General features: G+C 34.4%; 2 protein-coding genes across 9 annotated transcripts; one reads left to right on the top strand and one right to left on the bottom strand.

Moving 5' to 3' along the window:
* Positions 1-422: 422 nt before the first annotated feature.
* Positions 423-15752, bottom strand: LOC111286721 (uncharacterized). 7 transcript variants are annotated; one of them, XM_022876872.2, is made up of 27 exons: positions 15393-15752; positions 14638-14805; positions 13946-14020; positions 12782-12860; positions 12058-12122; positions 11779-11868; positions 11566-11655; positions 11349-11435; positions 11015-11098; positions 9905-10024; positions 9000-9028; positions 8770-8902; positions 8166-8205; positions 7622-8058; positions 6546-7087; positions 6369-6432; positions 6144-6246; positions 5864-6027; positions 5349-5474; positions 3679-3749; positions 2417-2479; positions 2178-2250; positions 1573-1692; positions 1395-1472; positions 1215-1265; positions 1012-1118; positions 423-796 (listed from the first exon to the last, which is right to left on the bottom strand). In XM_022876872.2, the coding sequence occupies exons 1-26, from the start codon at positions 15648-15650 to the stop codon at positions 1017-1019; spliced, it is 3312 nt and encodes a 1103-aa protein (XP_022732607.1). In that variant the 5' UTR covers positions 15651-15752; the 3' UTR covers positions 423-796; positions 1012-1016. The 7 variants fall into 7 exon arrangements, with proteins under 7 accessions (XP_022732607.1, XP_089617780.1, XP_022732606.1 ...); XM_089761654.1 differs by lacking the exon at positions 423-796 and having other exon boundaries at positions 835-1118; positions 12058-12117; positions 14638-14919; XM_022876871.2 differs by lacking the exon at positions 423-796 and having other exon boundaries at positions 835-1118.
* Positions 15753-17888: 2136 nt separating this feature from the next.
* LOC111284977 (vacuolar protein sorting-associated protein 41 homolog) lies at positions 17889-25877 on the top strand. Of its 2 annotated transcripts, XM_022874153.2 has the most exons (19): positions 17889-18217; positions 18455-18724; positions 18813-18992; positions 19132-19392; positions 19818-19950; positions 20036-20126; positions 20851-20953; positions 21238-21341; positions 21412-21505; positions 21608-21763; positions 21851-21913; positions 22073-22138; positions 22535-22735; positions 23372-23449; positions 23529-23648; positions 23776-23856; positions 23970-24055; positions 24983-25064; positions 25148-25877. In XM_022874153.2, the coding sequence occupies exons 1-19, from the start codon at positions 17954-17956 to the stop codon at positions 25580-25582; spliced, it is 2868 nt and encodes a 955-aa protein (XP_022729888.1). In that variant the 5' UTR covers positions 17889-17953; the 3' UTR covers positions 25583-25877. The 2 variants fall into 2 exon arrangements, with proteins under 2 accessions (XP_022729888.1, XP_022729889.1); XM_022874154.2 differs by lacking the exon at positions 22073-22138.
* Positions 25878-26285: the final 408 nt, after the last annotated feature.

Here is a 26285-nt window from a genome sequence, read left to right as displayed (position 1 = left end):
TGGAGTAAGAAGAGAATTATTAAAGAAGAGGCAAATTTATAGGATAATTTGCCTAAGGAGGGTTGTATTTTGCACATGAACTACCCAATTCACCAGCTAATCTAGTGATTATGTTTAAGATTATTGATCCTATATTGTCTATTCTATATTTTTGTGTTGCCAATTCTTTTGCCCGACCCTGACCCTGACCCCGACCCCGACCCCTAGCTTATGAATCAAAATTTGAAAAAACCTTAATTTTATCCTTTTTTGAGGTTGGATAATGATGATAAAGTCGTGCAAAAAATGCTTACCCCATCCCCATTCCCCATTGCATTTCCAAAAAATAAAAATACCCTACCGTAAAACAGACTGATGACTTGTTTGATACCTACAAACATGATCTGTGGGTAATAAGAGAATAGTCAGATATGGTCATCTAATTCCACTCAAAAGGAAACTGTAAATTTTTCAGGGTTTTTCGCTTCCTTTTAGTTCACGTTATAAGGTGATAACCGTAGCTCTCCTCTCAACTTTTATTGTTTCATTGGTTGGCAGATATGATACATAGCGATAATAACCAGTTACATTTGCTTCTTCTGTATCGGAAGGAAGATTGGACGATTTAAAAACAACAAAGATACAGAGAATTGCTTATGCTCAGAATGGCTTATTACCTTTTCAAGTTTAAAAGATATAAGAACAAAAATGGCTTGCCTTTTATCATCGCCTTGGGTGTTCAGGTTCAGCCAAATAGAACACCCAACCTTAACTTTGTATATATCTAATGCTAGTTCAAATTCTCTTCGCAGACAAACTACAAATTCAGAAGACAATATTATCAGCATTTTGACATCAGATATTATACCCTTTAAGGGAAGCACATATATTACAAACGGAGACATTTGGAAGATATACAACCTCAATTGCACTCAATCAAGAAACAATTGGATATACATCATTTTGTTACAAAGAAGAAAAAATTATCGGTGTGTGAAACTTTACACTGTAATTTCAAGGCTGGCTACATACCTTGCTTATTCTATCTTTTCTAGCACTTCCAACCTGGTTTTTCTTTTCCAACCTTTCATTGAAGCAACAAGATTTATCAACCCCACAATTTGATTCTTGCCGTATTCCTGCAACGCAAAAGTATTTTCAGGTTTCTAAGACAAACAAAAGCATAAAAGTATGAAAGCAATCATCATTTTGCTGGTAGCCAGAACACTTCTTACAGGATGAGCACGTGCCCAGTGTACATATTCAGTTTCAGGGAGATAATAAGCCTGTTAAGAGCAAACATAGACAACACAATTTGTCATGACTGAACTTAATTCTCCATATACATATCAAAATGAATGAAGAATCAATTTTTGCATCAGTTTCTGAATTGACCATATTAACTATGCAGTTACCTTGATGAAAGTTTCAACAATTTGAAACTTTGGCTTCACATTTAAGGAGGCAAAGTGTTGTAGGCCATTGGCTAAAACCTGAAAGGAAAAAAGAAAAAGAGGTCAGTCACCAAAATAGATAAACATGCAAGATGACAAGGATAACAGAGAAAATTCTTGTCAAAGTTTAAATTACCACCTGAAGGTCTAATGACATGAGAGCTCGTCCTTCATCAGTACATCGCTTCACTCGTGATAGACCTTCAATAAGAGTTTTTGCAACAATTTCAAGTCCATAGTCCAAGAGGAGGTCTTGAACCTAAGGCAACAGAAAACACAGCTTAGAGTAAATCATTTCACATTTTTGATGGTCAATGTATTTATTCTTCATCAGAAAGCAAAGACATCATAATCATGCACATGCATGAAAATAACATTAAACATCAATCTTTTGAATTCTTTATACAAATAAGATGCTGATTTCACATTTATCTTTGTTCTCCACTAATGACAAACACATCAGAAGCAAATTAACCTTCTATTAGGGACTTCAAGTCAGAATTACTATTGTCCAATCCGGTTATATTGTTTTCTTCTCTTTCTTCGTTCTTAACATTTATTTTAATTATTCTCTTCATTAGCAAATCAATCTGCTTACCAATAACACAAACTAATTTGCTTCCAACATGAATGATTACTCCAAGAGCAGTTCATCCAGTGTCAACGAAAAGCAATATGCAAACAATATTTTATTGATTAATTATGTTATTTAGTTAAATTTAACAGGATGGTGGCTCAAATTACCTCTTTGTGAATTCCCCCATGACCAAGCCTTGTTTTGTAGTGCTTAAATTCTCCCAACAACAAATCCACATACCTATTCATTAAACAACTCATGTCAGACAACTTGTCAAATGGAGGTCATGGATCTATTTAAGCAAAGATAATAGCAAGAATCTATGGCCAAATATGAGATCACAAACAGAAAAAGAAAATGAAATCAATGACTAGTAAAGAAAGAGGATGATCCCAAGAGAACAAACCCATTGTGCTCCATCCCAAGCTCTTTCAGTTCCCATTTTGCATTAGCGATTCGATCAACATATCTGCCAAAAATTCTGGTTTTATTAGGAGAATAGCCTAGACAAAAGCACTTCCTAAGACTGGCAACAATGTACCATGCCAGCCTGTAGGTATTACTAAATATCTCACTGAAAATATTGACTTCATCTTAGAATATTAAAATCCCAAAACAGCTAGAGCAAAGATTTCACTTTGGGCTAGGAAAAACTATGGCATGATAGTAAACTACATTTTTGCATTTGGCCAGCCAATTGCAGAACAATGAAACTAATCATTATTACAGTTTTTCTACAAGGATTTCATTTCTATTGTCAATGGATTTTTGCAGTCAAAATGGGGTAAAAGAGGGAAAAGGCCAAGGAGGTGGCTCGGCTAGTAAAAGAACCAAAATCTTGCCACATACTATAACTTCAATTGGTCTGGAATGTGAAGCTAAATTCTATCATCTTATCCCAAGTCAACCAGACACTGCAAATTACAGTCGTGAATAACTAAGCTTGATGGATTTTCTGACAGATAACCTCCAATCATCAAAACTAACAAGAATGGTTGGCCAAATGTCTTTAGCCTACCTTGAAAATTTAATGCCCAGGTATGACATTTGAGTTTACTCTCCTTCCCATTTCCCAAAACTCACCATTTTGGACATTTCAACTCTTTCATCACATTTTTTCCTTCAGAATTCAGATTATTTTTCTTCCTTGGTTCAATAAACTTGGTAGGGATTTTTCAGCTGCAAGCAAAAACTGTTGCAGCAAATTGGGTCACTACAAGGTTGAGTGGAGAAGAAATTAATCCTAAAATCAGTCCTAGCATTCAAAAGGCTATACATAATCGCGCACACACACACACACACACACATATACATGCATAAATTAATATCAACTCCCAAAATCATAAGAAACAAACAACTATTTCTTTTGCTTCTTGCTTTTCGTTGCATTTGTTTCCTCAATTTTTGCATGAAGCAAAAGCAAAATCATAAATAAAAATGTTCAAATGTCAAAAATATTACCACTAAATCAATCATAATGATTTCACATAGAAGTCAAATCATGGTTTTTGTTTTTCCATGAAAGTCATTTTTAATTTATAATCCTTCAAAACAGTTTTTTGCTTGTGTCTATAAGCACCCTTTTTTTTTTTTTTGCTCCTAAAAGCAAGGCAAGCAGCATAGGAACAATAATATTTTTAAATGAGAAACTCAATTTAATGATCTTACCCATTAATGTGTAGCAGTATTCTTGCAGTTGTCCTATGCATGTGCTCTATAAGATCTGGCACAGAATCCACCTGGCAATAACCAAGTAAACTTAATACATATTATCAAAAATAAGTAAAATTCAACATATACATATAATAAGTCACTTGATAAGAAAAAAGCATACTAATTTGGAAAACAATAATGAATTTTATTAATTACATATTAAACAGACAAAGGGAAACTTAACAGAGAAAACATATTCCATATTAACCAAGCAAAAGCAAAATATACGTGTGACAGAGAGAGATGGCTTAAACTTGCAGTTGTTCCTTGTGCCAGAGCAGCTTAGCTTACGCTATGGCGGGAATTACATGGGCTATAAGCAGGGTTGAATGGGAGGAGTGACGACTTGGATAGGTATACATGCTTGTAAAGATAGTAGAAAAGTGATGGATTTGGTCCATCTATTTTTTGGCTTTGGTGGGAAAGCAATTGGAGGGCCTTTGACAGGGAAGAATTACCTTCATCAAAGCACTTGAACAAGTGATCCAACACACTTAATTTTCTGTGTTAATAGCCAACAACTATTGGGAGTAACTAATGCTTATAAAAAAAAAAAAATTTTAAATGAAGAAGAAAGAAAAGAGAGCAGCTTTCTTCATGGGCTGCCCCCACTTGCTGGTTTGTCTTCATCTTATACTGATAAAAGAGAAATCTTAAACTATATCATAAACTACATAAAGAGTAACTCGATACAGTCATCATACTAATCTAGCACAAAATCTTTATAATTTACGGCTCCCACAACTATTTGTTCAAGAAGCCTAGCAGCTAGATTTATTATTCATGAATTTTCATCACATTGTACCAAAGAAAGATTCAAACAAATTTAATATAAACAACAAACCATAAGCTTCAATACATTGTGATCCATTCTATTTGTTAAAAAAAGTTCAATGTACCAAATTAATGAACCATCAAAATGGGAAATTGAATTTCCCAATTCATCAAGCTTTGCATCCTTTAGCTCTTTAAATTAGCATTTAGTTTTGCCATTTGCTATTTGGATCAGTTATCTGGGTACACATAAACCAGCTTGTATGATAATTTTTTTTTTTTAGCTCTTTAATCTTTAACAATAAATTTACATTTCTTTCCATTTTTTTGCTGCTTGATGGACTATGGCACAGCATTTTGATTTCATGGACAAAACACTGATGCACAAAAAAGAGAAATGATTAAAAAGTTAGCACTTGTGCACAAGAGCTCATAGTAACTCCAGCTCACAAAAACTCCGTTACTGACCTCACAAACCCAGAAGATTCAGTAAAACGACCCCTATCCTCATCTACATCTACAAAGCATTTAGAACTTGCCTTTTTATGAAAGGTGAAACTAAAATCCTGACCACTTAATACTTTGACACTTTATTTAATAATACACCTATACTTTCAAATATCTCAAAACAGAAATCAGGGCATCCTTTGTGAAAGAAGAGAGAACTAAGTGTTTCTTATTACTAGCATCCTTTAGTTCCAGAAAATATGGCTAAGCAGTGGTCCTGTATTGCTATTATAACTATTCTAGTCTTATTCAGACATATCTCACTAAAATGTAAGTCAACATAAATCACGCAGGTTTCAGTTTTGCATTTTCTTAACCCATATGATTGAAAATGAGAAACATACCAGGTGCATAAAGAAATCTTCAACTACAGCTGTATTACTCTTCAGTAGCAATGATTGGAGATTAGTTCTAGATCTATGCAATATCTGAGCAACAAGGGCTACAGTGTCAGCACCTGCACATCTTTCCTGCAACATAAGCGACATGTTATTTATGGGCACATATATTAACAAATGCTTCCTTCCTGTTTTAAAACAAAATCCAGAGAAAGCACCTTAGTTTGAAGAAATCAATATAAACCAAAAAGCATTTAACGCAGATTCTTTTTGTTGAGTCAGCGCAATGCATTTTTATGAAAAGTGTCACATCAATAAACAAAATCTTTTTTTCTTAGTTAATATCACATTGAGAAATACAACTACCAAAATATAGGGTGGGTGATGGGAGAACAAGAAATCAGCTAACGATGGGCAATTTTCACCATCCAATCTAGTAGAAGAAAAGAACTTGGGGAAAAACATATTGTGATCAACCTATCAGTGAGTAAATATCTTATCCAAAGAAATTTACTTTATACCTTTAGACCAAAGGAGGTGCCTGCTGGAGGACCAAAATTTGTACTTTGAGGAGCAGTAGGTGTCATATCTGCATGTGCAGGTGGAGATGATAAGGATCCTGATGGAGTTTTTATCCACTGATCGCAATCTTGTGTAATTCTTGATAAGGCTGTCTTTAACCGATCTAGTAATTACAAACAAATGAAATGAAAATGCAGAAATGACAAGTGAACACATAAGCAAAAGAGATATTAATAGACAAATAAATTTACATCATGTATTCACCGAAAATTAGCTTACAAGTAAGAGAGTCTGTAGAAGCCTTTCCACTTGAATTCATGTTTTGCTGACCAAATGTTTCAAATATATAATAGAAAAACATCTCAAATAACTGGCATATGCCCTGCAACAATGTACTGAATCAGGAAAAATAATTTAGAGGGAAAAAGAAAAAAATAGTGTTCAGATTGTATTGAGCAGCTAAGGACTTGAGTTTAGGAAAAGAAAGGTTTAACCAGAACACACCTTAAAAAACTCAATATTTACTATTTCAAGTTTCTGCATCAACCTTGCATACTTATCCATCGACCTAATGTGCAAAAATTAGAAAACGCTCAATTGCAGTCACATATAAGAACATAATCAACATGCAGCTCTTAATAGAAAGATCCATTTTCTTTTCCGAATTGAATAGCATCTAACCTTAGAAGACAAAGAGATGATCCCGTTTGTGCTGTAAACTCATCATTAATGGAATGAGAAGAGTAACCTTTTGAAAGGCTGGGTTTTGAAATTCGACTAGGGAGTTGACTATCTTCATCAATAAAGTCAGCAAGTAAATCCTCATTTTCCTCTTCTGATATAGAATTGGAGCCATTGATATGATTTACATCACCATTTCGTGGAAAGACATTACCATGAAGATTATCAACACTTCCCTCATGTTCACCAGAGGTTGCTCCATAAAGTGGGGAGGAATTATGAGTCTCTTTGGGACTGCTGCCTACTTTTAGCAAAAATGGGTTTCCATTTCTAAGCCAAGGAGAAAATCCACTCTTCTTGGCACCTGTGTCAACTTTGTTTGCTGGTTTGTCAGTGAGAAGCACCCAAGGATTAGAGGAGTTACCATCAGATGCAGCAATTAAGGGTGCTCCATCACCTACAAGCCCAGCAAAACTAATAATTTGTGCTGTCTCTGGTGGCAATCTAAGCCAGATTTCCTTCTCCAAAACCATTTTAAGCGCCTGAAAATGAAACAAAAAGTAAGCCCCAGATCTGTTTCAACTGCGATAGGATTATGGGCAGAAGGTAATAGAATTAAGCGCAGAAATAAAAAAAGTAACAATTCCCAAAATTGTTGGTGCAATAAAATGAAAAGTATCTGCAACAGAAAGGATTTGCCAACAGACAAACCAGTATTATAATATGCTACAATATGCAAGAAAATAAACAGGTAAGCTTTGATATCTTCCCCCCAAAAAAAAGCTCCATGTTTCACTTTTATTAAAAGTTTCATGGAAGTTGGTGCAAATGAATTCAAAATCAACAGTCAAAAATACAAACAATAATGCATGTAAGAAGAAGCCCACAAATCAGGCATTATGATATGTGTAATATTTATAACCACAACAAGAACCTATGAAGACCATGACTAGCTATAACTTAATGGTAGCCTCACCTGCCTCCAATGAAAGTCTGGAACTTTAAATCCCAATTCCCCCAATACCAATAAAAACAACAATAACCGTGAAGAAGAATAAGCGTGAAGTCCAACTTACAGATATGTTTTGCCGATGAAATGCTGCAAAATAATTTTCACAAATAACCTTCAATTTCTGCCTGAATTCAACTGCCTTGACTCCACAGAAGGTTTCCCCAGCCAGGATAAATATGTTAAGATCTTCATAATTTTTCAAAAATTGATGAATGCTTGTAGAAGTAGCAGCAGAAGAAGACAGCAAAACTGATACTCGGCTAGTTGTAAGTTGCCAAAGATTCTTGCATCCCCTCTGAAGGGTTTGTGACACAAAAGCTATGGCTTCTTTCCTTAATTGATACCATGGAGATCCACCACTAGACGTAGCACCATCGCCATTTCTACCCTCAGAGACTGGTTCGTCAGATTCTACATATCCAGAATCCATCCTTTCTGATGCATCAGCTGAGCAAGTGGCTGTTGTAGACTCCTCCACGGAAGGTGAACATGATGTCCGGTCTACAGATTCAGAGAGAGAAAGAGCAGTCAACTCATTGGGAGTTGCAAGGATTTTTAGAAACCGAATCAATATGCTGAACCCCTACAGCATTCACAAAAAATTTTACCTTCCATGAATTTGGCATTTGTTGTTGGGCACTCTAAAACCTGAAACAAGACAAAAACATTTCAAAATGAAAGAAATCAAAAGAGACAGAGGCCCCCAAAAACAGAAAGGAACCAGGAACACACAAAAAACCATAGCATTACCACAGAACCCACAAAGACTTCATATAAATACACATACATTCACAAACTTATATACCATACAATAGATTCAAACTGACGCCTCAAAAGAAAACCTATATAAAAAAGGGCAAACTATGTAAGTCAAGGCATGGATTTGTTAACTCCAATACTAACTTAGCCTCCCATACAAGTTAATAAAAAGCAGCTACATTCTTGGTCTTGGATGCTCTAGGAGGATCCAATACTAACTTAGCCTCCCATATAAGTTAATAAAAAGCAGCTATATTTCTTGGTCTTGGATACTCTAGGTAGATAATGTTGACTAAATTCTTTTCCACATTTCCCAAAGCTTGAGAAGTGGAAAAGAAATTCCACATAAATTTAACAGGAAACTGGAATTATCAAGCAGCAATTGCCACTAGCACTAAACCAACAACAAATATTCTACATAAACAAGTGAGAAACAGTAAGATTCAAGTTGACCTTATTCTCCAGCTGAAAGCCCATGATTTCATGATATAAACACATCAATTTGAACAAGACAGCTAGTGTTCTTAACAAACACTGCCTAAACTTAGATTCAGGTATCTGAAGGCACAGATCACTGTAGGTAAGTCTGGAGTCAAATCAAAACAAAAGTTAGAAATCATAGCAAAGAATCAAGTGCTGGCACATAGTTGATAGAAAGACCACTTTAAGTTTAAAAGGCATACCTACTACTTTGTATATGTACATCATGTTCCTGCAAAATTGTATCAATCATCTAAGTTATCCTATAATCTGACAGTGAAAAACATAAGCATTATGAGGTGAACAAGGTAAAAAGGACATCAAGAAGACCAAGGAGAAGTTCACAAGGAAACATCCTCAACAGAACTGAGAAGAAGATGAAGGCTCAAACAAGAAACCTAAGATTAGTTGTCTCTGTCATCTATGGTTTCCTGTCGATAATGGTCAACCATATGTATTCAAGTTTCCTTCTCCCTTTGATAGACCGCTAATATATGTGTGTACTGAGAAGAAGAGGAAGGCTCAAACAAGAAACCTAAGATTAGTTCTCTCTGTCATCTATGGTTTCCTGTCGATAATGGTCAACCATATGTATTCAAGTTTCCTTCTCCCTTTGATAGACCGCTAATATATGTGTGTAATGAGAAGAAGAGGAAGGCTCAAACAAGAAACCTAAGATTAGTTCTCTCTGTCATCTATGGTTTCCTGTCGATAATGGTCAACCATATGTATTCAAGTTTTCTTCTCCCTTTGATAAACTGCCAATATATGTGTGTACTCTTTTATTGGCCAAAGTCCTAAAAATTATCATCCAATTCAACCAAATTTGAATCTGTATCAATATAATTAACTAGAATAGGCACCCTGTAACCTCACCATCCTTTCCTAGCCAGTGCATCTGCGTAAGTACACTGATAAATTGTATGGAAGAAGGCCTCAAATCTAGAATTGGCAGTACATAATTATCAGCATGTACATTAAAATAAATGTGTTTGAATACGTAAATAGTATATTATAATTAATTTGTAAATTAAAACTCTGAGGTGCCATATGTATTTTCCCCAGAACCTATTGTGAGTATTGCCAAAACATCAATATTACAGCATACCTCATGCACAATACTCTTCAACACAGAGTGAGTTTCTGAGATAACTTCTTGCATGAAAAAGCTTTGTATCTTTTCAGCAAGACCAGACGCATCTCCTATTAAAGCATAAGCGTCAACCACCTGAAGCATTGCAAATATACTAACCTCAATTTTGGAAAAATAATAAAAAATGATATTCATAAATCTCTAACTTGCAATTGGCCAAAAAAAGTCTCTAACTTGCAGTTTTTCCCTCAAAAGAATAAGACAAATGTCAATGAACTTGATAAGGCCTAGCACATAGACCACAGAATTGAGAAGATTTTTCTAATTGCAAGACAGCCCAAACCAAACAAGAGAGAGAGATAATTGGCTATTTTGGCAGAGAAAAAATAAAATAAAAGATAAACATTTAACATTTTCTAAATTGGACAAAAGTTAAACATGTGCCGTAGGCAAAAACTGACTAGCTCAGCAACTATAATGAGAACTATATGATATTTATAGTCAATCAAAATAATGTAAATCTCAAGCAATGAAAACTAAATAACCTTGACCAAATGGCAAAAAACATATCTGAGTTCTATGACAGACTATAAAGCAAATGAGTTTTCAATGCACAAACAAACTGAATAAAATACTTGGATTAATCTCCATACCATGTAAGCTGTTAGTAAGAGAACAAAAAAAAGTACTACACCAGTTGAAAACTAAAAGGGGAGCAGGCAGAAGAAGTATCTTCTCTAGTCCACAACAATAGACAAACAAAGAAAGCTGTGAGAGTGCTCATGCTCAAATTAATCAAGCATGAATCTAGCAGATCTCGTGATCTGCCTCCCTACCATTTTATGCATACAACTAAAATATTGTCATTCAATGAAAGGTGCAAACAATGATACATCACCCATTTGATAAAACATATCAACCACAAATTGAACTTATCATGAGCCAGCAACCACATGTTTGGATACACTTGAAACAAATAAAATGATTTGACAAAAATAACTTTACAAGTCTGACAAAATGGATGCATAAATCATCTAGAAGATTGAAATCAACAACTTCAGTGCACACACCATGTGCCAAGAACATGGTTATGATCCAAATCACGGCAGAGAATAAAAAACTGACAGTTAGATAGCCTTCTTCTTTAAACTCCTGGCACACCCCTAACAAGAGCGAATCCAGCTTCTGAAGTGTTCTTCCTAGCCAAACCTGCATTAATATTTAAGATAGAGAAAAGAAAGCTTACTTCAAATTTTACTCCTAAATTGACCATAAGCAAGTAATAAGAATGACCAAAAAATTGGTTCCTGAGTGCAGTGATACAGCATTGCAGCTTAACATATAGCTTTCATAAGCTCTTAATAGAATTAAAAACAGAAACTAAGAGAGGCAAACAGAAAGAGAGAACACCTTTTGGTACAAATTATATAAGAACTGCATAATAGAATTTAATGCTCACCTCAACCCCACAGCTCATCTCTTGTATTGCTGAGAGCTCTGAGAAACTATCAAGTAGTTGTAAATACTCAGAGAGTACTTGAAATGCCTGCACAATAACTTACATTAAGTTATCTCTTTCAGAGTGCTAGAAAATAATCATGAAAAAGTAAATTGGGAGGAAAAGAGAAACTGAAGAATCATAGGTAATATAATTTATGTTACTGGCACAAACTCACCTTGCAGTAATTACCTTCATCAACAAGAGACTCGAGAGCTACTTGCATGTCCCTTGCATGAAGAAGCTCAGCCAGTACAGGAAGCAAGTCCTGCAACGAGAAACATGAAGACTATGAAAACATTTGACTTTTCTACCAGAAAGCCATAAGATATAAAAATATAGCCACAGTCAAAGATAAAAAATGCTGCAGGGTGTATAGGAGAGGATTTACCATAAGAGCTTGTTTCTTCTTAGAATCAGTATTCACAACAAGGTCCCTTGAAACCTCATTCATTGATGAGGTCAGATGCCTTCTTCCATTCTGCAAACACCATAACACAAACTCTAATGAGATACAGATTCAGTAGCAGCATAAAAGCTGTACACGTAATATCTACTGTAGTAAACACACCAGGTACTAGGAAAAAGCAGAAATGATGGGCTGACATTTTCTCCAGATGAGATTCTTTAACAATCAAACATGAAACTATGTTACAATGCAAATGCTTACCATGCAGATGACATTTGCAATCTTCAAGTCGTTCTCCAATTCCCTGACCAAATTCATACCCTTCACTGGCCAAAAGCAAGTATCAAAACCTCACTTCAAGAAAGACAAAACGAATTCTGAACTTCTCATAAACCATCACCATGGTACACACAACAACTAAAATTAAAGTTAGAATCATAAAAGCTTAAACACTTCCAACCCCTCTTCCAATTTAGTAACTAAATTAAAAAATTGTCACCTTAATTAAAGAAAGAAACTGGAAGACAACCAAATCCTTAACCATTCTGTATAACCACACAGAAATGCATAGTATTTGTACATACATGCGTACATACATATATAAATATATATATTGTTATAGGCATCAATAAAACCAGAAATATAACATCATGCCAATTAATCAACTTACAAGTAATCAAACTAATATTTCCATCTTTCATGAATAATTATTGTCATGGAACCAACTTTAGTAAATATATACACATACAAAAAATCTCAATGTCTAGGGAGAAGATAAAGAATTCCTATGATTGATACTCTAGATGACCAGATATCATATGCCAAAACTTCCTTCAAAGATGCAAAAACACATGCTTTTCATTTTAACCATCAATAGATGAGCAACAATTTGTATATCAATACAATAGAATCAGATAATGTGTAAACAGAGGTCACATCCTTGGTATAGCAGAGCAAACAAGAGAAATCTCATTAGAAAACTTACCCATTACTTCATGATGCTCCATGACATTGCGGGATAAACATTCTGCTACTCTATCTAGTTGTGCTAATCTAAGTGTGGCCTACAAAAGAGATGAAGATGCATGGCTAATTAGATCATCTTAATGAAAATTCCAGATAAGAACAAAGCAGTCTGACGGCAATTGATTAGAAACCCCCAGAAAAAAAAAGAACCACTAACAAAACAATGAAACAGAACTAGTAACCTACCTCTCCAACTTTTTTGCCAAATCCTCATTTAACAACTAATTACATAATGCCCAAAACAGGTGAAATTAATCACCCATATTTAACATATGATGTAAGATTTTATAAATTTTCTGACAAAAATGAATTTATCAGAAGGCTGACATCCATAAAAGTAACCAATAGAACCCAAAATGTCATCAAAGCCATAAAGAACGGTATACCTCCCCATTGTTATAACCTTTAAAAATCATACAAATCAATTTCTAAATGCTTGAATAGTTAAATAAGGGGTAGGAAAGAATAGGTTGTGCATACATGACAAGGATGAAATCTTGTACATATTTAGCTCACTGGTACAATGTACACCCTAGGACCTTTGCTCCAAAATTGCTTAGTCAATCTTAGGCAATTCAGAAAACCCCAACACCTTTTGTTATTATCAGACAGGTCCCTATCATATGGCCAAACACTAATCAGTTATTGGTGTGTTCACACCAATAATAATGAGCAAAGAACTGTTTATGGACAACAAACAAGTTGCAGCAAGGCATTGGGATTATGGCGTGCAAAGGATTAACCATTGATAAAGCAAACCAATATTATATGCATTACTTATAATATGCACTTAATAAATAAGAATACCAGAAAAAAAGGATAGAACCTTTTCTCACAATTCAAACAAAAAATTTGGGAGCTCTAAACATTGTAGCGGATGGAAGTTAGCCAATATTGAATGGATCAAAATCAACAAGAAAGGACAATATAAAGCATTAAAATTCTAAAATTCACAAAACATAAATAATTGAGATGCTCAAATGGAAGAAGACAAGTAACAGAATTAACTCATTCTTTTCATCTCTTTTAAAAGCCTAATCAGTGAATCCAGACAATATTAGTAGAGAAGGAAATAGCCTACTTAAAAATAAAAAATAAAAAAAAAACTAAATCAAAATAATACCTGTTTCTCAAAATATTCTAGTTCATTTTCTTCAGAAGGAATATGCTCCAGAATGTGTTTTATTGGATCAAACTCCTGCCATAGATGGACTTCTTTAACACAATAATATAAAATTTTGGACCAACAACTAAATATAAGGAAACAGGTTGAAGAAACATAAATAAAATTAACATGCTTCAGTAGAATGCAGAGAAAAGGAAAAATTAGTCTTTCTATTTTCCTTTTGGAACTATTCTTGTATGTTTCCAATTAACTAGAGTTGCACTGCTCTTTTTCCCCCATCCCCAACCCTCTTTCCCTGCTTTCTTTCTTTCATTCTGCTTTCAAAATCTAATATCAAACAAGAAACAGCAAAGCATGAAACGGAATGCAGGCCATAACAAAACAGTTCTTTCTCATGTCCTTGCAGCTTACATATTCACAGCATATACTTTAGCACATGGTTGCTAAGGATAGAGAAAAGGGAGTGGTGAAGAAGAAATATAGCAATAAAGAAATATAAAAAAGAATAAAGGTTAAAACAACAAAAATAGCAATCATAATGAGTCCTTTATATTCAGCTTAATTATTTAGATAACTAAAACAAGTTGATATTATAAACATAGCTTCACTGATTTTGCATTGCACTATAGACAATGGTTCTCAAATTATATTTTATGTCTATGCAACCATGCATAAATATCAAGAAACACCTCTTCATAGAAGTCTTCCTCTAGCTCCTCCACTACTTGACTCTGAGGTCTGCTTCCATATATTGACCTCAGTTCTTCAGAACTTGATGGAAGACTATATCTCTGATGAGGTGGCAATCCTGCAAGAGCACGAGCAACAGCAGCTGCTGCTGCAGCTCGAGCTGGAACCTGCATAAGACCATTTGGTTCAACAAACAAAAATAATCATGCCAAGTTCCATCCACCGCTTTGCTTTCCATGGAGACCTTTTGGTAATTACTTTTGATACTTACTTTTTGCCTCCTAAAACCAAAAGACCGAGATATAAAAAGCAAACAATATTTTTGAAGAAATAAAAATTAGAAAATTACTTTCCTCCAGAACAAAGAACATGATATTACTTTTATATTGAACAATTATATAAGAATTCAATGTTGCATTCTAGTCATGTGTTCATTTTCATCAGTTATTGGTTTTGCTTTCTGCAATTTACTTTTACTTTATAGCATTTTTTTTTTAAGGAAGCAAATAGCAAAAGTAACAACCAAACAAAATCTTAGTCATTTAGAATGCAGCAATTCTAGTAGCAAGTCCAGTAACTAAAATAATTTCACTTCAAATCAAATCTAATTAAACTTAACTTCATAAAAAAAACCCTAATTTATTACTACTAACAATTTTCTCAAAACTAATCAAATGCAGTGGATTAAACCTCAATAAAGACTCGATAATCTAAATATTAAAAGATTAAGTAAGCCTTGAGCTACATTAATTACCTCGGGCCGATCAGAAGAAGAAACAGAAGGCAAGAGACCAAGTGATCGCGCGGACCGTACAGAGCTGAGGAATTTTTCCCCAACCTTGGACAAATCCATTCCACCTCCTTGGAATAACAAAAAAGGGACCAAGAAGAAAACTCCAGAGCTCTCAAATCCACCGACGCTTAAATCGTCACCGTCACCGCCAACGCCGCCATTCAACAAAAATGGATTCCCGAGAACGTTGCCGAACGGGAACAGATTCGGCTGCTGCATTTCATTTCAACTCCAGATCAAAAACAAACATCTCCGTCTTAAAACGCCTATCGTTTTCCTTTCTAGAGATCTGCTCTTTTTCCTTTTCGTAATCTGGGAAGTGAAGGAGATTTAGGGACTGAAATATTAGATTTGATATATTTTTGGTTAGGGACTGTTTGGTCGAAATTTCGTCGGTAAAAAATAGTGGGCCGTTGATGTTCGGCCTTTTTGTAGACTTTTGGAGCTCCCAGTAAGCATTAGCAGCTGAATGACCAGGCAGAGAGTCAATGGGCCAATGAGGAGTGCGAGAGCAAGAGGTTTGACTTCCAGCGCAAGATTGCGCATTTTCCTTGCGGCATGTTTGTTTTATGCTTTTACAAAGCTCGATTATTTTTTCATTACTATTATCAATCTATCTATTTACATATAAAACTCCTTTTCACTTGATTGGCTTAGTAAATACAACATTTATCAGTTATTTATCTTAAAACCATTGTTCTTTTTTTTTTTCACAAAATTAAAAAATATATAGAAATTAAAAATAAAAACATCTACCAACATAGTTGAGAAAGAATTTCAACCTCCCATCACATTATGTTGCTCAATCACAGGGGTAATAAGAATCGGAGCTCATGCAAATCATAGTAAGAAAATTATGTGATGAATTTTTTTGAAATATAAATGCAAAAAACGAATTGAATTTTATTATAAAATTTATAATTTGGACCGTCAATTTGTGTTATAAAATTTTAATATGTTTGAATTAGACACTAATCCAAATGATTAATCAATTTTTTTAAATAAATTATCATAAAACTAAGATTCAATTTCAATCATATTTAAATTTACTTCTTTAATTTCTCTAGATTTTGGTCTCTTTATAAAAAAATTGTAATATGTTTTAGAAACATGACAAGCCAACAAATAAAGTGGATAATAAGCAAAGCTTTCTTAAAGGTCAGAGCTGGAAACATAAGCTAATAACATGACATGTCCAATTCATTACAAGCTTTAACAAGGAGGCCTTCATTTTCTTTCGTCTCTGCTCAGTCTTTTGTCAAACTAAAGTTTTCATGGTCCAACACTAACTAAAGGTTTTTCTTTTCAAAATGTATTAGAAAACTTAAAATTTTCATGGTTAAATTGATCCAACTTTGATTATATACTTTACTTGATTTGATGGTTATTTGTTTGAAGTTGGTACTTGCCTACTTGGAACTTTCCAATGTTACCGAGTCAAACTTTTGTGTTACTCATTTTATAAACTATTTCATACTATGGAGTAACATAGTGATTTAATTATTATTTTGTTCATCTATGCATGAGTCATGACATCTTTTAATTTTGACTAGTCATCTTTTTTATCATCTTAATTTTTATTTATTTTTGCTAATATTAAGTGTGAAATATTCTAATATAATTTATAAATAAAAAAATTATATTATTAATTTTTGAATCGAATGTTGAGCATGATTAATTTAATCAATACTTAATAGGGAATAAAATTTTGTTTAGAAAATTGATTAATAAGTATTAGTTACATCACATCAAGGCAAAATTGTCTATTAACTCTATGGTTTAGTTTTTCTAATTCAAGATGTTTATTAGTGAATCATTTTGAACAAGAAAGGATGAAAATTTAAGTGAAAAAACACATAAAAATTGTATTATTAATATTATTTGACTAATTCAGTTACGTAACAATAAATAATTATTTTTTGAATAATAACTTGATCCAATCATAATATAATATTAAGCAAATATGAGATATTAAATTTCAATATTTGTAATATTTTATTTGTCAAAAAAAATCATTTTAAAAAATTTTTCACTTATGAATTTTTGAAAAATAGAATTAAGATTAGTTTGACATTATATTTAATTTTTAAAAACTAATTTGAATTGCCCTATATAATATTAAATAATTTGAAAACTTCAATCTAAATTAGTCGTAAAGTTAAAAATATATATATGATTTTTCATCTTAATTAATTTTCTTTTATCATTTTCTCCCTCAAAGATTTTTATCAAATATGCCGTCATATCAAGATCAACATGACAGGTTTCTCATGCAAAGAAAATCCCAAACAGAAAAGAATAGAAAAGAAAAAAAAAAGTGTAAAAAGAAAAAAACACAGTGACACGATTGCAGGTGGCCGTGGCACCCATCATTCGTCACGATCCCTTTGTCGCCTAGCAAATAAATAATTCAAATCAACCGTTTATTAACTATTCCAAAACCCGAAACCCAAACCCGACTCAGATCTTCATTCCCTTCCCTTTCTCCACCTTTCTCTTTCTCAATTCCAGGAATCCTGCAAATGTCTCCGTTTCCATCAGAAAACGGCGTCGAAGGAGACGACGAGAGAGAAGAAGAAGAAGACGAAGACGTAGATTATGATGAAGAAGAAGAAGATGAGGAGGAGGAAGAAGAAGAGCCGAGGCTTAAGTATCAAAGAATGGGAGGAAGCATCCCTTCCTTGCTTTCCAGCGAGGCGGCGTCGTGTATCACCATCGCCGAACGCATGATTGCACTCGGAACGCACGACGGAACCGTTCATATCCTAGACTTTTTGGGAAATCAGGTGAAATTTCACTCGTTTCAGCTATTTAGATCTCATATTTCGTTTCAAATCGCAATTTCTCATTTTATTTTGTTATTTTGCATTTCAGTAAATTTGCTTGGAATTCAAAATTTTAATAAATGTTATTAAATTTTAATTAGTTAAGTTAATTTGTTAGTTGGATTCAGTTATGATTAGTTATTGAAAAGGCGACAATATTGTTTGTTATGCTTAAAATTTGTGTTTGGTTGTTTGTAGGTGAAGGAATTTGCTGCTCATTCAGCTGCAGTGAATGACCTTAGTTTTGATATAGAAGGTGAATATATTGGAAGCTGTTCTGATGATGGCTCTATTGTAATAAATAGTCTTTTCACTGATGAGAAATTGAAATTCGAGTATCATCGTCCTATGAAAGCCATTGCCCTTGATCCTGATTATTCAAGAAAAACATCTAGGCGATTTGTGGCTGGTGGTTTAGCTGGTCACTTATATTTTAATACAAAAAAGTGGCTTGGCTATAAGGATCAGGTTCGTGATGCTTGACCGACATTAATATATTTGAAAATGTAGATTTTTTTCTAAATTCTGAATGTTTTGTATTTTAATTCGTTTTTAGGTTTTGCACTCGGGTGAAGGTCCAATCCATGCGGTGAAATGGAGAACGAGTCTCATTGCTTGGGCTAATGATGCTGGTGTAAAAGTCTATGATGTTGGAAATGATCAGCGAATTACATTTATAGAAAGACCAAGGGGCAGTCCTCGTCCCGAAATTTTGCTTCCGCATTTAGTTTGGCAGGTTAGTCAAAAGCTTAAAACAACTGCAATGCTATTTGTTATTATTCTTTCTTTTGAAGTTTTCACTACCCCTAGTCTTCGAGAAGCATGGGGGTTGTTTCCTATCATTTTGCCATTGCTTATTGTCTGAACATATTCAGGATGACACCTTATTGGTGATTGGCTGGGGAACATCTGTGAAAATTGCAGCAATAAGAAAAAATCTGGATAAGGGAGCCAATGGAACGTATCAGCATGTTACAACATCTAACATGAACCAAGTAGATATTGTGGCATCTTTTCAGACTAGCTATTATATATCAGGAATTGCTCCTTTTGGTGACACTCTGGTTGTTCTAGCTTATATTCCTGGTGAAGAAGATGGAGAGAAGGAATTTAGTAGCACAATACCATCACGACAGGTTTGTGTCCTTTACAGTTTTGAAAAAAAATAAGTTCCTCGTTATGCCTACACCCTCCTATTTTGAGGTTATATTGTGCTATCTTCAGAGCATTATCTGTTCCAGGTCCTGCAAATTTGCCAATGTGATACCATGCTTGACAGAAGCTATGGCAGGGGTTGGGATAACTACACTAAGTTGTTGCTCTGATTTGAACTTTTAGTCTCTGTTTGTATGAAGAAATTTAATGCAGAAATCTTTTCCAATATGTGGGCCTTTCTTCTATTTATTTTTTACTGTTCCTGAGTTTAATAGTTGCGTGGTGGAGTGTCCTATCAAATGAATTAGCCAGTATTGTTTTCTCAAGAATGCGGGACACTTTGCTTGTGATTTCCTTTCTGTGATTGTCATAATTCTCATTGCCACGCATATATCTACTGTAACAGGGAAATGCACAGAGACCAGAGGTACGAATAGTAACTTGGAACAATGATGAATTGGCAACAGATGCCCTACCTGTACATGGCTTTGAGCACTACAAAGCAAAGGACTATTCCTTGGCTCATGCTCCCTTCTCAGGTTGATATCTCTGTTTTTGAAATTTATGGGCTATTTGACAGAATTTACAGTCAATAGTTATAGTTCTTTTCTTATATGAATGTAGGCAGCAGTTATGCCGGTGGACAGTGGGCTGCTGGTGATGAACCAATATACTATATTGTATCGCCAAAGGATGTTGTCATAGCAAAACCCAGGTTACTATCATTCTTTCAAATTTTGTTACTTCTGAAAGATTACGATTGCCTTTCATCAAAAAGAAAAGGATTATGGTTGCTGTATGCATCAATAAATAATTACATTTATCATTAAATGTTGTAGTGTCAATTTGGTTCTGGTTGCTTACTTTTCCTAAAGAAATGCCATTTTGTGAATAATCTCTCCTCCCAGAGTTGCTTTTTTTTTTTTTGGTATTCTAGCTTTTACACTTTTTAATTTACTTAAACAATCTGCCTTGGGGGTGTAAGTACATCTATTGATTTATCCTTGCCCTTTAAGCTGATCATAAACCTTTCAAGCTTCCATTGGGCAGGGTTGACATGACCTAAATATCTCTGGTACTACTATATATCGGCAACTGGGCAAAATGGTTATAATAGTCAAATAAATACCATAATTTTTCTTCAGATGAACAATTATGGTGTGGATTCTCATTGGACATGCAAGAGGTTTATAATAGTCAAATAACCACTGTAAGTTGCCTTTAGATGAATGATTATATGGTGCATTCTTCTAGGATGTGATGACTTTTGTTTGAATTTTGGTGTTAAGGTTCCCCTAACATGGGCTTTGATATTTATAATAATACTTTGGCTTTGTGCATATTGTATTAAGAATTATAGAGTATTTCCTGTAGTACTTTTTGAAATGATTTTTGCAAATACTGCTTGATTTTCAACCTATAGATTTTTTTCTCTTTAGGGATGCTGAGGATCACATTGCATGGCTTCTTCAACATGGATGGCATGAAAAAGCTTTAGCAGCAGTTGAAGCTGGTCAGGGACGGAGTGAACTCCTTGATGAGGTAATTTTGGTTCTCTTTACTTTGATATAATGTATCGGTAATGACATGATATGAGTTACCATGTGAATTTACTGGCTGTAGGCTTTCTTAATTAATATCTAATCGTTGCATTATTATAAAAGATTCTGGCTGCATGTGATTATATTTTATCTTTGATGTATGGTAAAACAATGTCTCTTCTTGCCAATTGCATTTTATTGCCCTGAATAAATTCCATTGTTTTGTCCATGTAGTTACCATAGTTAGTTTGTTGCTTTCTTCATTTTTATTCACTCTATGTGTAGGTGGGATCTAGATACCTTGATCACTTGATTGTGGAAAGGAAATATGCAGAGGCTGCATCCTTGTGTCCCAAATTGTTGCGAGGATCTGCTACAGCTTGGGAGAGGTACTGAAAATCATTGTGTACAACTCTTTCTATACATTTGTTGTTAATCACTATCGGCTGCTTTTGACAGATGGGTATTCCATTTTGCTCATCTCCGTCAGCTTCCTGTATTGGTTCCGTATATACCAACAGAAAACCCAAGGCTGCGTGATACTGCTTACGAGGTTTGTCAGGACTGCAATTGTGTGCAAATATTCATGTCGTATGGGAAAGTTTTGCGTATGTGTCAAACTTGGAATGAAAACCACTTGGTTGCATTTCTGCAGGTTGCACTTGTGGCTCTGGCAACAAATCCATCATTTCATAAGGATCTCTTGTCAACCATTAAATCTTGGCCACCTGTCATTTATTCTGCATTGCCTGTTATTTCTGCCATTGAGCCCCAGTTAAACACTTCATCAATGACTGATGCCCTTAAAGAGGTCTGTGAGGCAGTGTCTAAATATCTGATGTGATTTGAATCTGTTGGTGCTACATATGTTGAATGATCGTATCCTTTTTTCCGATAGGCACTTGCAGAGTTGTATGTTATTGATGGGCAGTATGAGAAAGCTTTTTCACTCTATGCTGATGTAAGTTTTTTTATGTAAATATGTACTTAAACAGATGTATTTGTTACCTTAAAATTCCGTCTAGTGTGAATTGCTTATGGAAACTGGGTTTTCATCCATTCTCTAGTTGGATATTACTTTGCTTGTTTCTTAATGTATATACTTTTCTGCATTTTTCAGCTTATGAAGCCATATATATTTGACTTCATTGAAAAGCACAACTTACATGATTCTATTCGTGAAAAGGTATGGCTGTGGAAGAGCACATGAAATTGTTGAGCTACTTTGCTTTCTCATGAATGATTATTTTTGTATGGAATAAATCAATACCTGTTTCGTTTGAGGCCAGCCTTGTAATTTCTGATACTGATGCTTTACAATATTCAACTACTTAGGTTGACACTCATTTATAATGGATTCATTTGGCAATTCAACCAAAGTTAACTGGATTATTTATTCCAGATATTTAAAGTCAGTACTGATACTATGTGCTCTTTGCATTGTGTTGCATAAGTAAAAAGGATGTGTGTCTTGTCATTTTCTTTTTGGTTCACATCCTAGACGTTGTTGTTACTTTTTTTTTTTTTTTGGTTATTCTATTATAGAATTCCTTGACTCTTTTCTATTATGTGTGTGGTGCAGGTTGTCCAGTTGATGATTCTAGATTGTAAGCAAGCAGTTTCTTTGTTGATCCAAAATAGGGACTTAATTACACCATCTGAAGTTGTTTCACAACTTCTGAGTGCTGGAAATAAGAGTGATTTCAGATATTTCTTGCATTTATATCTGCATTCATTGTTTGAAGTAAACCCACATGCTGGCAAGGATTTTCATGATATGCAGGTACGGATAAGACAACTACATTAGTGTTTTAATAGTTTTTATGTGAATACTGTAGGCTTGATTTACTTTGAAGTTCTCAATCTTTCGATATTTGTTGTAACTTTCTGGATTGTGTACATTGTTGGGGAGCTCAAATGCATCTCACCTTGTCTATATGTGGTCAATGATGAAGAAACAAAATGGCAGTAGGTTCCTAAATTAATCATAAATAGTTTTGACAACATAAGCCAGCCAGGTCAGCTGAACTATAATTAGTTTATATGGGTTTCAGTTGGCTGTTAGCCAAAAGTGGTTTAAATTAAACAATCGTCAATAAAGCTCAATTTAAGGCTGCAACTACCACACATCAAACCAAGTTATAGATTTGGTGGTCTTACCATCACACGAACCTCTTCTATGTGTTAAAAACAATTCAAATAAAGAAAAAGAGAAAAAAATTTCTATCTGTAGATGTTTCTTGTTCTATTTGTGCTGCATTTTGATGCCTAATAAGATGTTAATTATTGCCTGTGAAGATATCTTGTCTAGCATTTACTACCTATGGCTGATTACTGAATGTTTCACATGGGCAAGGTGCTCGCACTTAGGTGAAGTGCATTTTCTAATGATGTATTATCCTTTTTCTTGCTGTGATAGGTAGAGCTTTATGCTGAATTTGATCCAAAGATGCTACTTACTTTTCTTCGCAGTAGTCAACATTACACACTGGAGAAGGTTTGGACAGTCTAAATGTTAGTTTATAATGATGGCATCCTAATTTTCCATAAATGACACTGATGAAATTCAACCTCAGGCATATGAGATCTGTGTCAGAAGAGATCTTTTAAGGGAGCAAGTATTCATCCTGGGGAGAATGGGAAATTCAAAACAAGCTCTTGCTGTCATTATAAATGAATTAGGAGATATAGAAGAGGTACTTTATGTCATTTTCAGTTGGAGATCCTGCTTTTAAGTTTCAGCTGTTTCTCCAGGGTTTCCGTTTGTGTTTCTGGTAATTTTAAGGATTGATACTAAAGAGAAAGTGCATTTATTGTCCACAGGCTGTAGAATTTGTGACCATGCAGCATGATGATGATCTTTGGGAAGAATTGATTCAGCAATGCCTCCACAAACCTGAAATGGTAATTACATAAAATGCAGACTGGAAGTATGCATGTGTTTGTCTGATGAATTGTCATAATTGTCTTTTTCTTGTTTTCCCACTTTTTCTTACTTGTCTCTTACTAATTGGCAGGTGGGTGTCTTATTGGAACACACTGTTGGCAATCTTGATCCTCTCTATATTGTAAATATGGTGCCCAATGGCCTAGAGATACCTCGGTCAGTATTCTCTCTTCTCAAGGAAAATTTGCAAATTGCATTTCCAAGTAATTTGAATCTATAATATCACAGAGGTTTCTTTGTAAAAAAGGGAAAAGGAAAACTGTCACTGTCAGGGCCATAATTCATGCTTGGAACAAGCTCAAATTTAGTTGGAGCTGTTGATTCTAATAAACTGACTTGATTGTTGGTTTAGTGGTGAAATACACAAACCCCCCTCAATAAAATAAGAAAAGACACAAATCTCCTCTTGTTTGAAAATGCCACTTTACCCCCTTGACCATTAAGAGAGTTAGTCAAACTGTTAGCTTTGTCAGCCCCCAATGCCACATCACTTTAATTTGCCACATATATCGGCTGATCTCCAATTTTATTCTTAATCTTAATCCCCTGTACTTCCAATCTCCCACAACAGAAAAAAAATCTCACTCCAATGAAAATTCAATCTTTCCTTCTTCTATGTATGAGTTAATCAATTGCCATATCTTTAAGTGGGTTTTTTATATGAGTTAATCCTAGATATTGACCTACCCTACTGATCTGTCCATATTCTATGTATGCAATGCCAACTATATATCATGTAGTAATATTTTATTGAAATGACCTTTTATGCTCCAAATGCTGGCATCTCAAGAGTGTTCTTAATGTTGAACCATAATGAGACCAGTTTTGTCATCAAATTTTGTGTTGCTAAAGTATTTCTTTATTATGCAAACTGAGATAATGAATCTGAGAAACTGAAAGTCACCAAATTACTGCAGTACATCCTACCATTATCTTTCAAGGCTTAGACCTTAGTGGGAGCATCCAATTAATGCATAAAACATAGAACTTGAAATTGCAGGGATCTAAGCTGAATCACTTTATCTACTTTCAGAATGCCATCAATTGCCTATAATTTGACTCATTCTTCTATGTTATTTTCAGGCTTAGGGACCGTCTTGTCAAAATTATAACTGATTACAGAACTGAAACTTCTCTTAGACATGGGTGCAATGATATTCTCAAGGTACTCTTACTCTTAATATGTGTTGTAATACTTGAAATTTGAGTCTGACAAACTTGACATTGGTGTAAATGTGAAATATACAGGCTGATTGTGTTAACCTGTTGGTTAAATACTACAAAGAGGCAAAACGTGGGGTTTGCTTGAGCAATGAAGAAGACAATGCTCGATCCAAGAGGGATGAAAGTAGAGCTTCTCAAGCAATAGAGAAAACACCTAGCGTGAGAAACATGGAGGTCAAGTCTAAAACTAGAGGGGGTGGAAGATGTTGCATGTGTTTTGATCCTTTTTCGATACAAAATGTATCAGTCGTCATGTTCTTTTGCTGTCATGCTTATCACACGACTTGCTTGATGGACTCGACCTATACTAATAGCAACAAAAAGGGGAATGGAGCCACCTCTCAGGAGCCATATGATCAGTATGATGAAGATGGTGAGGATGAGGATGTTAACGACAATGATAGCCAGGCAGGTGGTCCTCGGATGCGATGTATTCTATGTACTACAGCTGCAAGTTAAGTTTCCAATGCATGTTTGTGGGTGTGTGTGCTTTTGCTTGCACAATTTTGTTGGGGTTGTCCTTTAGGTGCATATTTCGTGCTCATGCAGGTAAAAAAAAATCATGATTCTTTCTTTCCTTCACCCCCTTCTTATCATTCTCTTTAATGTTTTTGTGCTTGGCAACTTCTCTATTATATAGTCCCATGTGATTATTCGAAAGTGTAATTAATCCTTTTTGGCGGTTGATTTATGTACTACCTTGTACTCCAAAAGAAAAGGTTTTCAATGAAATATGTGCTATGATTTGCAGCGACGGCTGAAGCAGAATCACAACCTGTTTTCACATATTGTGGTAGTTTAAACATGAAGCAGAGTATGGTTCACAAAAAATAATTGGTACTAGGATTTTCTTTCAATGAAATCTGAACAAGATTAAGCAATCAAAGAAATTAGCAGTTCAGCAGAAAAATAGACTTGTAAATATTGGGACTTCAATTGTATTATTTTGATTGAATTGTTCTCATACAAAATATTCGGGTTTGTATCAACTCACTTATGGATATAATTTTACCCAAAAATATGTATATAATAATTTCAAATTTTTGTTCTATTTTAGTTAAAAAAAAAAAAAAAACCCTTTTTCGGGGCCGAGAATTTTATTTTTGAGTTTACGTTTATGCACTATAATCAATAGAATCACATAATAACATTTTATTAAAAA

This window comes from Durio zibethinus, chromosome 6 (genome assembly GCF_047325235.1).
Source record: "Durio zibethinus cultivar Kanyao isolate XHJ-2024 chromosome 6, ASM4732523v1, whole genome shotgun sequence".
Classification (NCBI taxonomy): domain Eukaryota; kingdom Viridiplantae; phylum Streptophyta; class Magnoliopsida; order Malvales; family Malvaceae; genus Durio; species Durio zibethinus.
Note: the sequence above shows the minus strand (reverse complement) of the source record. Positions and strands in the feature narration are given on the sequence as shown.